The sequence below is a fragment of the Macaca fascicularis genome, chromosome 2 (genome assembly GCF_037993035.2).
Source record: "Macaca fascicularis isolate 582-1 chromosome 2, T2T-MFA8v1.1".
NCBI lineage: Eukaryota > Metazoa > Chordata > Mammalia > Primates > Cercopithecidae > Macaca > Macaca fascicularis.
In genome coordinates this window covers 38991778-39007618 of record NC_088376.1, presented here as the reverse complement: position 1 = coordinate 39007618, position 15841 = coordinate 38991778, and the positions used below count along the sequence as shown (strand labels likewise).

The window sequence follows — 15841 nt, the reverse complement described above, 5'->3', positions numbered from 1 at the left end:
AAACTGGTTGAAAAAAAAAATTTTTTTTTTTTTTTTTCTGTGAAGATACTTTTCTACTGATTAATGCCCTCAAGACTATCTTTTATGAGGGCAGGGACTAAATCTCTCTTACTCATATATTTTTCCCCAGTGTCCAGCACAAAATAATCATTATGATTTTGTTCAGAATGTTGTAGCATTGCTATGTTGTTAGGTTGAGGTCCAAAGGGTTTTGTTTTGTTTTGTTTTGTTTTTGAGACAGGGTCTCGCTTTGTCACCCAGGCTGGAGTGCAGTGGCAGGATCATAGTTCACCGTAGCCTCAACTCCAGGGCTCAAGCCATTACCTCAGCCTCCTGAATAGCTGGGATTACAGGCACACGCCACCACACCTGGCTACCCAAAGGGTTTTAACCCTAGTTTTTGCTTCTGGTGTCTGATCTTCACATCTTTAACTTTATAGCCTTTGGAGGAAGAGGATAAGAAGATGGACCAGAACATATTGCTTGGGGAGAGAGAGACAGAATCAAGGATGACTTTGGTTTGAGATAACTGAATGGGGAATATGGCATGAAATAAAGCGAGCTAATTGAGGATTCTTCTGTTTCTTCTAAGATATATTTTTTGTTATTTGGCCTAGTGAGTTTAATTCATCTCAATTTTGATAGATTACTTATGTCATCTAAACTTCAGTTTATGAAATGGTAAATTTATTTTACTAAAATCTTTGCTTTCCTCCTTCTCCCCCTTAGGACATTTGCTACAAGATCCTATTGCACCCACCAACTCCACCTGCCAACATTATGTCTGCAAAACTTGTAAAGGCAAGAAAATGATGATGAAACCTTCCTGTAGCTGGTGCAAAGACTATGAGCAGTTTGAGGAAAACAAGCAGTTAAGCATCCTAGTGAACTGCTACAAAAAACTATGCGAGTATATAACACAGACTACACTGGCACGGGATATAATAGAAGCAGTTGACTGTTCTTCTGATATTTTGGCTTTGCTTAATGATGGATCATTGTTTTGTGAGGAGACAGAAAAACCCTCAGATTCATCCTTTACTTTGTGTTTGACACATTCCCCTTTACCTTCAACCTCAGAACCCACAACTGATCCTCAAGCTAGTTTATCTCCAATGTCTGAAAGCACCCTCAGCATTGCTATTGGCAGTTCTGTTATCAATGGTTTGCCTACTTATAATGGGCTTTCAATAGATAGATTTGGTATAAATATTCCTTCACCTGAACATTCAAATACGATTGACGTATGTAACACTGTTGACATAAAAACTGAGGATCTGTCTGACAGCCTGCCACCCGTTTGTGACACGGTAGCCACTGACTTATGTTCCACAGGCATTGATATCTGCAGTTTCAGTGAAGATATAAAACCTGGAGACTCTCTGTTACTGAGTGTTGAGGAAGTACTCCGCAGCTTAGAAACTGTTTCAAATACAGAGGTCTGTTGCCCTAATTTGCAGCCGAACTTGGAAGCCACTGTATCCAATGGACCTTTTCTGCAGCTTTCTTCCCAGTCTCTTAGCCATAATGTTTTTATGTCCACCAGTCCTGCACTTCATGGGTTATCATGTACAGCAGCAACTCCGAAGATAGCAAAATTGAATAGAAAACGATCCAGATCAGAGAGCGACAGTGAGAAAGTTCAGCCACTTCCAATTTCTACCATTATTCGAGGCCCAACACTGGGGGCATCTGCTCCTGTGACGGTGAAACGGGAGAGCAAAATTTCTCTTCAACCTATAGCAACTGTTCCCAATGGAGGCACAACGCCTAAAATCAGCAAGACTGTACTTTTATCTACTAAAAGCATGAAAAAGAGTCATGAACATGGATCCAAGAAATCTCACTCTAAAACCAAGCCAGGTATTCTTAAAAAAGACAAAGCAGTAAAGGAAAAGATTCCTAGTCATCATTTTATGCCAGGAAGTCCTACCAAGACTGTGTACAAAAAACCCCAGGAAAAGAAAGGGTGTAAATGTGGGCGTGCTACTCAAAATCCAAGTGTTCTTACATGCCGAGGCCAACGCTGCCCTTGCTACTCTAACCGCAAAGCCTGCTTAGATTGTATATGTCGTGGCTGCCAAAACTCCTATATGGCCAATGGGGAGAAGAAGCTGGAGGCATTTGCCGTGCCAGAAAAGGCCTTGGAGCAGACCAGGCTCACTTTGGGCATTAACGTGACTAGCATTGCTGTGCGTAACGCTAGTACCAGCACCAGTGTAATAAATGTCACAGGGTCCCCAGTAACGACGTTTTTAGCTGCCAGTACACATGATGATAAAAGTTTGGATGAAGCTATAGACATGAGATTCGACTGTTAAATCAGTGGGTCTTTTAAACCTACTCCTGGTAGGGAAATAGCTACAGTTTTACGGCAGCTATGGTTCTGTTGGTTTAACTTGCCGGAGCTCCTGCATATAGATCACTTGTATCAAGTGTTTTCATTGCTAAGTTATATGTGTTAGTGTCGGGGAAATAGTTTGCAGATAATGGAGGAGTAACCCTACAACTATATGTCCTTAGTTCTTACAGAACCTCATAGTTTGAGAACAAAGCTGATGCAACTGATTTATACAAAATGAACTTTGGCAAGAAAAATAACATTAACCTCATTGTTTATGGCCATGCTTTGTGCATAATCAAAGTTTATGATTAAATGTAAGGAAGTGGTATCTAGTCAGTCCATAAAGATTGTGCTAATTTTTTTGTGGAAAAGTAGCCATTAGTTCAGGAAACTCAGTGCTGCCTTCAGATGCCATTGATGTTTCTCCTGTTGGAAAGCTGATGTGTCCAGCTCAACCTTTGTGCTGACATCATACCATTTCTGATCATGAAATATTGGCTACTGGTGTATGTAGCAGTTCTTAAATCAGCAGTATTATGAAAAGAAAAAATTCCCCCTCATTAGAATGTTTAAGAAATCTTTTTAAAAAGTAAACAGATTCTGTCAGACTACAAATGTTTAGCTGTTTCTCACTCATTTCTAGGGAAAAAATCTAAATCCCTCCTTCATTTTGAGCAGTGTTCTAATTGGATAAATGAAGTGAAGGAGAGTAGTTTTATTCTGAAGGTAATTAAATTTAGACTAGTATGTGACAGAATTTTTTAAAAATTATAAAAATTTTATTTAGTAATTGGGATTTACTTAAAATAATTTTGGAATAATGCCCCCAGACTTGCCCAGATTTATGTGTTGTACTTATTGCCACTGGCCGCCACTTTGACTTTTGTTTTCTATAATAGTTTATTTGCCACAGTCTTTATTTTGAATATGCTTCTAGTTTTTTTTTTTTTTTTTTTTTTTTTTTTAGGGTGCTGTTCATTATGAAGGCGTCTTTTATAGAGGCCTAATAAGAATGCCTTTTTATGAAACCTGTGCATTTAGGTAGGTTGAAGCTAGGAAGATTTTCTTTAGAATGCTCTCTTGCATGTAAAGCACAAAGTATGTTTCAGTTTAAATGCACTTCTTCCCGTTAATTTTTATGGGGAAGACAAGTGAGTCACAGACATTCTGTTGAAGGTAAATCTAGTCAGTTGCTTCAAAGAGCACAGCCCAAATAAAACAAGGACTGACTAGGTGTAATGAAATAATCTATGATTTAAAAGAAGAGCTGCAGCTTTGACAGTGCTTATTTAAAGAAAAATACTGCTGGAAAATTTCCAATTTCTACTACGTTCACCATCTCTAGTAAGATCCGACATATGTTGAAGTTATGTTTTGATTTGGCACACAGCATGTTCAATGATGGTTACTCGCCTAGTACAAGACATGGAGAAGAAACCTTTGGACACAGAGCAGATGACACCTCCTTCTGTTTTGTAGTGTATCCTGGTGTCATTTTCTGTGAATGTGGTCAGGTAGAGTTGTTTTTGTTGTTGTTGTTGGGTTTTTTTTTTTTGTTTTTTTTTTTTTGTTTTTTTTTGTTTTTTTTTTTGGTGGGGTGGGGGTGGGCTAAAGCCATAGGAAGAAAAATGTGATGTATGTGTCCAGTATGTACTATTTTGTTTTTGTTTTGCAAGAAGAGTTGAACTATTTTTGATAACAAGAGTAAATGGTGGAAAATGCTTCTTAGTTGTCTTGTCTTTATTTGCTTTCCAAGATTTGGAATTTTATTTAATTCCTTTAAGTATTAGCAGTGTCTTATGAAACATGTATTTACCTAACGTTTGTAACAGTTTTGTGTTGAACCCAGATGCCCTGCTATATAAAGTTGTAAATCTGTTCTTTATTCACTAATGATCACTGCAAAAATGATTAGAAATGAGATTGTACACATGGATGAGGATATATTTTGCAAATCGACCAAACTTTCCTAATATTATGATCTTAAAATTCATAGAGTACTTTATTGCTTCCCAAGTTTGATAATCTTGTGTTTTTTTTTGATGCATGGGAGGTTGGCAATATAGACAAAGTGGAAATCATTAGTATGTGAGGGACTTGATTGTTATGTAATATTGCCAGTGATGAATTCAGGTTGTTTTTAGCACAAGTTTCTCTTTTTTATGCTGGTATTCTCACTGCCACATTTTTGGAAACCTGTATTACACCTTAAATCTATCAATAAATGATAGTTTTCTAATTCTATGTTGTAGAATACTGAGGAGTTTGGGATAGCATGCTCTGAATGGTCTGTATTATATACATCTGGGGAAGAGTAATCACAGTGCCTTGATTTTTATATTATTTTTCTTTATACCACGAGTTATTTAGGAATGCTGACCAATGACTAACAAGGGATGATTGAGAGATTACTGAAGTAACTGGATTTACTAATTCAACAGGATTTGAAACCACCAAAGAATAGCAGCATTTAATATGACACATCCTGAATTGTTGAGTCCTTGTTATTAATATAAATGATCAAATGATCTTTTACCTTAGGTAATAGTTCTAGAGCTGACCATTTTATCTTTTTGGTTAATTAAGTCTGCATTTCCATGAGGAGTTGTAGTATGGTCCTAGGGATGAAGAATTCCTTTTATTTCATTGTATTCTTAGTTAAAACAATTTCATGGTGACCTTGTTGAACAAGAGTAAAAGTTTTACGGCAATCAGATGAAAAATAAATTGTCCATAACCATATCATAGATAACAAATAGAAGCGTTTTAGAAAATACTAAGTTCAAAGTATAGTATTTTGACCAAATCTAATACTTGGATGGTATTTTATACTTTTTAAAAAAAAAATAAAAGCTAGGCATAGTGGTGTGTGCCTGTAATCCCAGCTACTTATGAGGCTGAGGTGGGAGAATCACTTAAGCTCAGGAGTTTGAATCCAGCCTGGGCAACATAGTGAGACCTTGCCTCTTAAATAAAATTAGGTACCCCAAAACACGCAGTTACACATTCTTTTAAAATAATGCATTATAGATGAGGCTAAAGTCTACCTTGATTCCTGTGAACTCCGCCTCATTCACAAACCCTGGTCCGCTTCCCTATCCCCTGAGGAAATCATTTCTCAGTATATTATCATTACTACAAAGACCTTTCTTTGTAGTTTTCACATGGGCTCAAAGAGTTATTCTGACATTCAAGCTTGTTTACAGTCTTACATAAAAATGAGGTGTAGGTATGATTAAAAGCACGAGTGTGTAGTAATTACCTTAATGAACATTCATATTTGACAACTTTATTTAGTTTTGCTAAAAGGGAAAAACAAAAGTCATGCAGCCTTCTCCAAACACATCTTAACATTTCAAAAAGCTGAGCAAATCTCATTTGATCAATCTAGAGTTTTATAAACACTTTGAATGGTACACAGTGACATAGATAAGATGCAGGGAAGATATATGGAATTTTATTAGTTTGATTACCTTGGTAATGTTATGCTATTAAACTCATTTCTCACTGAATTAGCATTAAGGTCATGATAATAACCCTCAGCTTTTATCAAGGGGCCTGGAATATTGTAACTTGTAAATTCCATTTTGGCAGTAATGATTATATTTACCATGATCTTTATCAGAAAGTCAAATATATTCTACCTTAATTCCTCAGAATTCACATTCCTTGCATTCAGCTCCAAGAAAGGAGTACAATAAAACAAACACATTCTTATAATTCCTGAAAATGTAATAATGTGGGTAAACTATTACAATAGCCCATCTTAAATGGAATGGTACTGATAGATGTACTTTTATAATAGACTTTGTAAGAGATTGGGGTCTTGCTCTGTCGCCTAGGCTGGAGTGCAGTGTCGTAATCATAGCTCACTGCAGCCTCGAAGCCCTGGGCTCGAGTGGTTCTCCTGCCTCAGCCTCCCAAGTTGGTAGGACTACAGGTGTGCATCACCACGCCCAACTAAGCTTAGTTTTTTGTAGAGACAAGAGTCTCACTGTGTTGCCCAGGCTGGTCTTTACTCCTGGACTCAAGTGATCACCTCCTTTGGCCTCCCAAAATGCTGGGATTATAGGCGTGAGTCACCATGCCCACCCAATAATTAGAGACTTCAAAAACCAGATGAAAGTGAAAGCAAGAGGACTTCAGTTAAGGAGAACCAAGGTAAAAAAGCCAAATAGTATATTGTAAAATTGAATTTTATTTTTACTTTTTGGTGAATCTTACTAGTAGTTTAGGTCATTATGGATAATAAAACATTTAAACCGTATCTGGCTTCTAAGAAAAGTATTTATTTTTTTGTATTTCTATCTGAAATAAAATGATTGCTTTTCTTCCCTGGTAAAGGCTGGATGGGATTGGTAGGACATTTCATTTATCACATAAACAATCTTAATAATCAGTGTGTGTAGGTTATTGAATATTGTTTCCTAAAAATTGTTATTTTTAAGCTTTTAATTATTTTGTGTGAACTATTAAATAGCTGCAGTAGTTACTGCTTTCTGTAACCGTTAAATGGAAGATCAGTTCTAATCATGAAGATAAAATGACAGGAAACTGGGAGCTTGTGACAGGCAAGAGTCCTAGGATTGTTAACTTACTGTGCTGTACCTGGTTTATAGTGTATTAGTGTATTTCCTAAATTCTCCTTTTCTTTTTGCCTACCATAACCCTAACCCAAAGTTCATTTCACTGCTTGGCTTTTATGCCAGCAAGGAGGGAACCAAGGTAGGGTGGAAAGGGAAGCTATTCTTGACACTTTCAGAACTAGTTAAAAAAAAATAAATCTAGGGGAAAAGCTGATGACTGACAGATGGATATTAAGTTGCTTGGGGGTTTTACTTACATCAGAAATGTCTATTATTTTTAATAGTTTCTTTTCAAGGATACTACAGGATTTGGCTGGACTGTGGCCTGATGAAAAATGTAGGATTCTGTAGTGAACACATCTACAGTAAATAATAGCTTTCTTTTATAGGTGTATCATTTTCCATTTCCTTGATAATGAGGTGGATGAAGTATCTGTAGTAATTTTTTTGAACATGAAGTAAGGAATAACATTGATTGAGGCCTTAACTTTATTAGCTAGTCTAATATTCCTGGGAGAAAGGAATATATCTAGTAAGAATTTTAATGTATCATTATTCCTTTATGTCATCAAGCAGGCCTTCTGATAGGAAGTGAAAACAGTATTAGCTAATTTGGAGACTAAATACATCATTCCATAGTTCAATGAATAAAAGTTAAAAGGGCTTTTTCCAAGTATGAGTCGAATTCTGTACTTCATTTAAGAAGTTTTTTTTTTTTTTTTCTTGAGATCTTATATAAGATCCACAGTCAGGGAGGTTACCAGAGCTTGCCAGCGAAGTTGGAAGGCCCAGTGGTTACAATACCTGAGGATGTAAAGTGACTAGTAGTTTGGCAGGGAACTGTGAAATTACATGAAGCCAGGTAAGTTCAAGATCTTTGAACTCCAGTATACATAGAATTAAAAGTCTCTGAGATGTTTTGGCAGTGCTTTTATTACTAGGGCTAAGTCAATTCTGGAGGCCCTTACTACTTTTTCAAGTTCCAGAATTTTTTGACTCAAGTTTTCTGCAAGTGAAGGTTTCTTCTAGGCTCCATAGGAGCCCGGAGGGGACTCGGATGCCAGCCAACAGAGGCAACTTCAGTCACCTGTGTAGAGAACCGTGCATGGCACCGTCCCCAAGAGATCCTTGGTACATTCAAGGGTGTAGAGTGCTGACTTCGGAAGGCGATGGTACCGCTTCTGAGGAAAAGCTCCGTAAGAGGTTTGAGGCAAATTGGAGGAGTCTCCTAAGTTAAATGTGTATCCAGACCTACTGCTTAAAAACAAAGTTCCTAGTGCAGATACACACTTGGAGAAATCAAAGTCTTTAAAAAGCAGTATGCAAACGAGAACATCTCTTCACAAGAAAGAAACATTTAAAATACACATCTTCGTTTCATTGTAGACACTGGGAGCTATTCTTCATCCACTGATTGAAGCTTTCCACATTTCTCTGGAAGGCTTGCACTTAATATTTTACTGCCTTTGTTTCCAAATTCAGAGGGAGAGGCAGGTTCATCTGTTTCATAATCTTCAAAACTGAAAATAAAGCAAAAATGAATTAACTGAAGTTTTAATGGTTGGGTAGAAATCAATACGGCAAACACGAGCCTCAAGACCAGCCCGCAAAGGTACCTTTAGTTGCTAAATGGAGGCTGTGAGCAACTGAACTGCCCTGAAGGAGACAACACTCCAGAGCAGAAAACACATTCTTCTCCCTGTTCCTTAAAGCGTAAGTCCATGTCAGAATTTGTTGAAAATGTTCCATATCAAGCTTTCCCTATGGTTGTTGGTGGCAGTGAGAGAATTACAGATGGTGCAAGGTTAAGAAAAATTTGAGGTCCATAAAGTATGAGCTTTACACGACCTTATTAAAGTGGTTTCCACTCAAAGTGGCAAATCTTTTTTTTTTTTTTTTTTTTTAGACGGAGCCTTGCTCTGTCACCCAGTCTGGAGTGCAGTGGCACGATCTTGGCTCACTGCAACCTCTGCTTCCCGGGTTCAAGCGATTCTCCTGCCTCAGCCTCCCCAGTAGCTGGGACTACATCCGTGTGCCACCACACCTGGCTAAGTTTTGTATTTTTAGTAGAGATGGGGTTTCACCATGTTGGCCATGCTGGTCTGGAACTCCGGACCTCAGGTGATCTGCCCACTTTGGCCTCCCAAAGTGCTGGGATTACAGGCTTGCGCCACTGGTCGGTCAGAGTGGCAAACTTTCTCAACTCCCAGATTGCTTTATAGCTTCCCTCCGTGGCTTCCAAGTAACACAAATAGATGTTCAAGTGTGTAGGTCGAACTGACTAAAGCCCGTTTATAGATTTCCCATCTTTCTACTTTGTAGACCTCTACAGCATACCTAGACCTAGATATTCATCCTGGGAAGATGTCGTTCTGCCAAACCTTTTAGGTGTTGCTGGTATCCCCTGAATACTGTATCCTCCAGGCTACCCCTAAGGTTGGCTTTAGGCAGAGATGAAATACTTTCTCTTGGAAATGATGTGGCTGCCTGAAATATTTTGATAAATATTCTGAGGCTGTATCTCTAAGCCTCATATGTAGATATGTACATCAGAAAAATGCACATCAGTTAGCAATGTCTATTATAGTATCTGACATCACTGGCTTAGCCCTTGCAGGGATCTCCCACAATATTTAAGCAGGAATCTGTGGACATACAGTCTCTATATCAAAAAGGTACCAAGGCCAATTAGTGAGGGAAAATATGCTGAGGTAGGTATATACAGTAGGGGGCACCTATTCCCTAAAACACTGTGTGTGTGTGTGTGAAGTTTTTCTTCTGAGATGGAGTATCGCTCTGTCACCCAGGCTGGAGTGCAGTGGGGCCATCTCGGCTCACTGCAACCTCTGCCTCCCAAGTTCAAGTGATTTCTCCTGCCTCAGCCTCCCAAGTAGCTGGGATTTACAGGCATGTGCCACCATGTCTGGCTAATTTTGTATATTTAGTAGAGATGGGGTTTCACCATGCTCGCCAGACTGGTCTTGAACGCCTAACCTCAAGTGATCCACCTGTCTCGGCCTCCCAAAATGCTGGGATTACAGGCATGAGCCACTGTGCCCAGTCAACATCTTTTTGTTTTTGAAATGGAGTCTCACTCTGTTGCCCAGGCTGGAGTGCAGTGGCACGATCTTGGTTCACTGCAACCTCTGCCTTCCGGGTTCAAGCAATTCTCCTGCCTCAGCCTCCCAAGAAGCAGGGATTATGGATGTATACCACCACGCCTGGCTAGTTTATGTATTTTTTCAGTAGCGACAGGGTTTCACCATGTTGGCCAGGCTGATCTTGAACTCCTGACCTTGGGTGATCCACCCCCCTCAGCCTCCCAAAGTGCTGGGATTACAGGTGTGAGCCACTGCGCCTAGCCTAAGCCAACATTTTTGAATAGAGGTTAGAGATTTAAAATTTTTAAAAAGCTTACTTGATAGAAAATTGTTCCCTATCACTACCAGTTTATGATACTATCAAAAGTTATAGTTTGTTCATTTAATAAAACTACTGCATTCCATTCTTGTTTCCATTCCTTTTCCCCCATCTCCTTGAGGCCTCAATGCGGCATGGGATGTGCTAGATAAGGAGGCAACAGGAGAGGAACTTTCTGCTAACACAAGTGAAATGGTTGATGGCAGAGCCTCTGTTCTGGGGAACAAAATTCTCAAAACCACTGCTGCTGATTTCTTGTCAGGATGGGAGCATCTTCTTCCCCTTGGTGCCCTGACTTGCTGTCTGTAAGCTATCAGTGTTAAATACCTCAGTGTAGGTTTATGAATAAGGCATATTTTCAGAGTTAAGTGTGAAGTGAGACTCATTCAGTAAATATTTGAACTCCTGTTGCTAAGTGTAAGAGCCAAATGCTAGGATTACAATGATGAAAAAGACTGAAGCAGCCCTCTCCTCACATCTCTTGTAGCCTAATGGAGACCTTATGGAGTCAGGGATTAAGTGATTTAGCCTTAAAGCATAGGCTTTGGAGTCAGACTGTAAAAGTCAGGTTCCAATCTGGGTTTGATCACTTAATGTGACTTTGGGCATGTTGGTGACACCTAATCCTATATTGCAGGAGGGGTTATACATTTTTGTGTATGTCATTTCTGAAGAAAACATTTGCAAAAGGAAGTTCATTCAATAACCCTCCTTTGTCAGCATCCTGGAGACTCCTCTTAATTTTGGTGGTTCTCAACTAGGGTGATTTCCCTCCCACTAGGGGACATTCAGGAATGTCTGGAGACATGTCTGTGTCTTGCTTGTCACAACTGAGTGGGTCCTACTGGCATCTAGTGGGTAGCGTGCAGGGATGGTGCTAAACATCCTACAATATGCCATACATCTCACAATAATATTACCCATCTTAGAACTCTTGCTCCTTCAATGCTAGTGTGTCCCAGGTTCTGGACTAATAAGCTCTTGTCATTTTGTACTTCCCTGGTAAGCTTAGTCTTTCCCATGGCTTCACTCACCACTTACTCACCTATGGTTTCTAAACTATGTCCAGCCTCAGCCTCTTTCTAAGCTGGAGAGCTCCATGTATCCAGCTGCCTACTATATAGATGGCTCTTTCACTACAGCAGCATGTATAAACTTGAACGCATGTTTCCCACTGCCCTGGTTCTCCCTATTTTAGTCAATGGCACTGTCATCTGCCCACTCAAAGCCAGAAACTAGTTATCCCAAGTTCCTCTTTCCTCACCTCACTACAGCTGACCATATGGATACAAGCCTGCCTCTTCCTCCCTACCACCACCGGCTTCAGTTCAGGGTACCATACTTTCTTGTCTGGATTACACTCTTGCCACATATCCTTTGCTACTGCCATACCAGGCTGTTTATGGTGTTGGAACAGGTTATGGTCTTGGGACCTAATGCCACTGTACATGTTTTTCAACTGCCTGAAATGCCCTTTCCTCTTTGGCTAGCTTGTGTTCATCTTTTAATCAGATGTCACGTGCAGGTTTCCTGATTCTTGACTCCTGAATTAACCACATACATCTGACTCAGATGTATGTAATGGCTTCCTTATTTGTCTCCCTACTTCTGTTCTTGCACTTCCACTACTCTGGCAGAATGGTCTTCAGAAAACCTAAGGGGTAGGGGTTATATCACTCCCTTGCTTAACAATTTTCAGTGGCTTCCCTAGGCCCTGCATGATCTGGCCCCTGTTAGACTTTGTAATCACATCTCCCTCTGTTGCTCACTATATTCTGGCCACACTAGGCTTTAAAAATCTCCCCAACATACTGTTTCCTGCCTCAAAATCACTGCACACAGTCACATATTTTACTCCCCACCTAGGACATTTTTGCTGTTTTTCAACCTTTTAGGTCTTGTCACCTACTCAGAAAAATTCTTCCCTCAGCACCGTAAGCTGCAACTCCTTGTCCATTATTGGTTCATCTTATTTGCCTCCTTCATATTTACATAATTAAATCTGTTCCCCACTTGACTGTAAAGTGTCCGTTTTGTAGCTCACTAATTTCCTTGGGCTATAGTACAGTGATTGGCACTAAGTGCTCAAAATGAATGGCTGAATGAAAAGTGATGTCCTAATGCTCTTGTGAAACAGTGTGTAGAGCTGCTGGGACAGGATTGGAATCAGTAAAATGGTGAGAGTGCAGAATTCTTTCATTCATTTTCATTCATTCATTCATTCATTCTTTTTGAAATAAAATCTCGCTCTGTCGCTCAGGAGGGCAATGGCGTGATCTTGGCTCACTGCAACCTCCGCCTCCCAGGGTCAAGCCATTCTCCTGCCTCAGCCTCCCGAGTAGTTGGGATTACAGACACGTGCCACCACGCCAGCTAATTTTTGTATTTTTAGTAGAGACGGAGTTTCACCATGTTGGCTAGGATGGCCTCGATCTCCTGACCTCGTGATCACCCCCCGGCCTCCCAAAGTGCTGGGATTACAGGTGTGAGCCACCGTGCCCAGCCTGAGGACAAATTCTTTAACATAGTATTGTTAGCATGAGGGGATATGATGGTTCATGTAATTTGGCCAGCAACACCACTGCCTTTAGAAACTTATTTCCCTAAGTAAGTTTTCCCTTTCAGATGAACAGTTTCTGGGCAAAAGTATTCAGGCAGGCTCTGCAGATTCCTGGGATGGAAATAGAAAAGCTGGAATGAGCAGAGATAATGACTGGGACATACATGGTTTGACAAAGGATTGCATGCAGTTTCAGAGTGTTGTCTGGGAGTTATGTTTTGATTCCAATTTCCAGGATTCTGACTATTTACAGGGACAAAAGAATAGAGTATTTGATTCAGGGATTATCTGGGCAAATCTAAGACATATGGTACCTACAGGCATAGAATAAAATGTTCAATATTTTGGCGTGGCGCAGTGGCTCACGCCTGTAATCCCAGCACTTTGGGGCAGGCCATGTGGGCAGATTACCTGAGGTTGGGAGTTTGAGACCAGCCTGACCAACATGGAGAAACCCTGTCTCTACTAAAAATACAAAATTAGCTGGGCGTGGTGGCACATGCCTGTAATCCCAGCTACTCGGGAGGCTGAGGTCGGAGAATCGCTTGAACTCGGGAGGCGGAAGTTGCAGTGAGCTGAGATCGTGCCACTGCACTCCAGCCTGGGTGACAAGAGTAAAACTCCATCTCAAAAACAAACAAACAAACAAACAAAAAACCAAAAAATAAAATAAAAATTCAATATTTCTCTAGTTTGAAGTCTATAATGCTTCAGGAATATAAGTGTGTGATTTATCTTTATACTTTTAAGTTAAGCCTGTAATCCCAGCACTTTGGGAGGCCGAGACGGGCGGATCACGAGGTCAGGAGATCGAGACCATCCTGGCTAACACGGTGAAACCCCATCTCTACTAAAAAAAAAAAATAGAAAAAAAAAAATAGATATCCTAAGCCACTTACATAAAATGGACTAGCTGAAATATTTGGAAGTTGGATATTTGGTTCACTGAATTTCCTTAACCCATCCAGTGACCAGAAAACCTTTAGTTTCAACTCTTGCTGAAGTTTCCTAATACATACCACTTGCTTTCCTGCCCCAGGAAGTAGATTTCACTTCATTTCTGATGGTTAAAGGAACTCTTGTAGTTCCCCAGAATCATAAGCTATCAATTGTTAATTCTTACTCACTGTGGATATAGACAGCATAAAAATGTGGGCTAAATATATTGTAATTATGAACTGGAAGGACAGGGTCTCAAATCATGTTTATTACCAAGTACAGTGCCTGGCACAAAGTAGGTACCAGTAAATATCTGTTCAAATAAATTAACATTGGGCTTTGTTCAATGTGGAAAAAAATAAAACATTAATCTCAGGCCCATGTAGAGGCTCCGTTTATTAAGCATTAAAAAGTAATTCTAAACTAGTATATCTGTAATTTTATAACTCATGTTTTGGAATATTAATTCATGTCATTCCTTCTTTTTCTTTCTCTATACCCTAATATATACACACAACCCTCCATTCTCCCTGTTTCCCTGTTCCTCTCCTATATTCTCCCGCCTCACTGAGGAGAGTTTGGCTTCATACTTCTCACTAGTTACATTCCTGGACGATTGCTCTGATGGGTTTCTGGCTGGCCTTCTTTACCTACAGTGCCTTAATTTCCAATGCTGATGGATGTACATGTAGATCTCTGACAGAGTAATTAATATATTTTTAATACAAAGGAAAAAGCTGCCTTTAAAAACATTCAGTAGGAAACAGTTCTAAACTGCCCAAATGTCCAGTAACAGGGAAATGGATGTGAGTTATTGCTTGAAAGAACACTGAAGCATTCAAAGTCCTGTTTTTGAACACATTAGTAACAAGTGCCAAAAACAAATATACCAAGTATAAAATAATGGTTATCCCTGGATCACTGAACCAACAGTGATTTTAATCTCTCTATATTTTCCATTTTTTTCAAGTATTAGTCAAACTGGCAGAAAAGCTTGTTTCTGATTATTGAGGGTCTCGGTTTCTTAGGATAGTAACACGGAAGACCCGTTAGCCTGCTTTACATAATTTCTGTGGCGTTTTTAATGTATTCCATTGCATAAACTGTAAGAATGTTAACTATAAATATGGTATCATAACCTGTTATCTTCACATAGATAACACATTTAATTGACTTGGATTAAGTAACTGGTACCCTGCCTTTCTGGCTTCTCTTACGAGGGTTGAATTTATATAAATGCTGTTGTATGCTGTGATCACTTTGTGTGCTAGACGTGTTAATTTGCAATGTTTACAGCCTCATACTTATGGGAGCTTTGGTCTTACTTCACCTCACTGAGATCTGTAGTGATTACTAGGTTACTTACTGAAGACATTACATAAGTACCAGTCTTGAAATCAGGAGGTACAGGTGCTTAGCACAATGGCTACCTGTGATTGTTGTTAGATGGAGGATTTTAAGTTGTTTTTGGAGGGCCAAATCGTCTGGACTACTGTAGATATCCTTGTAGTGAGGGTGGCTGCTGTATTGCTGTGGTCTGTGTCTTTCAGTAAACATTTGCTGAGGACCTCCTACATAACAGTCTGCCAGATGCTGGGACTACAAGACTAAGAAAATGTTCTTGCCCCCTGAGGAGCTCACAATCTAATGGTAAAACAAATAGCTCCATTTTTTTTTTTTTTTTTTTTTTAGCATTTATATACCAGACACTGTTAGATTCATTATATACATTATCTCTTTTTTTTTTTTTTTTTTTTTTTTTTTGAGACGGAGTCTTGCTCTGTGCCCCAGGCTGGAGTGCAGTGGCGCGATCTCAGCTCACTGCAAGCTCCGCCTCCCCGGGTTCACGCCATTCTCCTGCCTCAGCCTCCCGAGTAGCTGGGACTACAGGCACCCGCCACCTCGCCCGGCTAATTTTCTTGTATTTTTAGTAGAGACGGGGTTTCACCGTGTTAGCCAGGATGGTCTCGATCTCCTGACCTCGTGATCCGC

At 39.7% G+C, this 15841-nt stretch overlaps 2 protein-coding genes across 8 annotated transcripts in view; one reads left to right on the top strand and one right to left on the bottom strand.

Annotated features, from left to right (window-relative positions):
* MSL2 (MSL complex subunit 2) overlaps window positions 1-4067 on the top strand; it is a 49010-nt gene extending 44943 nt beyond the window's left edge. For both annotated transcript variants that reach the window (XM_065539955.2, XM_005545834.5), the window contains exon 2: window positions 730-4067. In XM_065539955.2, the coding sequence (XP_065396027.1) occupies window positions 810-2321 (1512 nt within the window). In that variant the 5' untranslated portion in view covers window positions 730-809 and the 3' untranslated portion in view covers window positions 2322-4067. The remainder of the gene's footprint in view (window positions 1-729) is intronic.
* Window positions 4068-5617: 1550 nt separating this feature from the next.
* The window catches only part of PPP2R3A (protein phosphatase 2 regulatory subunit B''alpha), a 193889-nt gene continuing 183665 nt past the window's right edge, over window positions 5618-15841 (bottom strand). For all 6 annotated transcript variants that reach the window (XM_074031091.1, XM_015445113.3, XM_005545831.4 and 3 more), the window contains one exon: window positions 5618-8450. In XM_074031091.1, coding sequence (XP_073887192.1) covers window positions 8327-8450 — 124 coding nt within the window. In that variant the 3' untranslated portion in view covers window positions 5618-8326. The remainder of the gene's footprint in view (window positions 8451-15841) is intronic.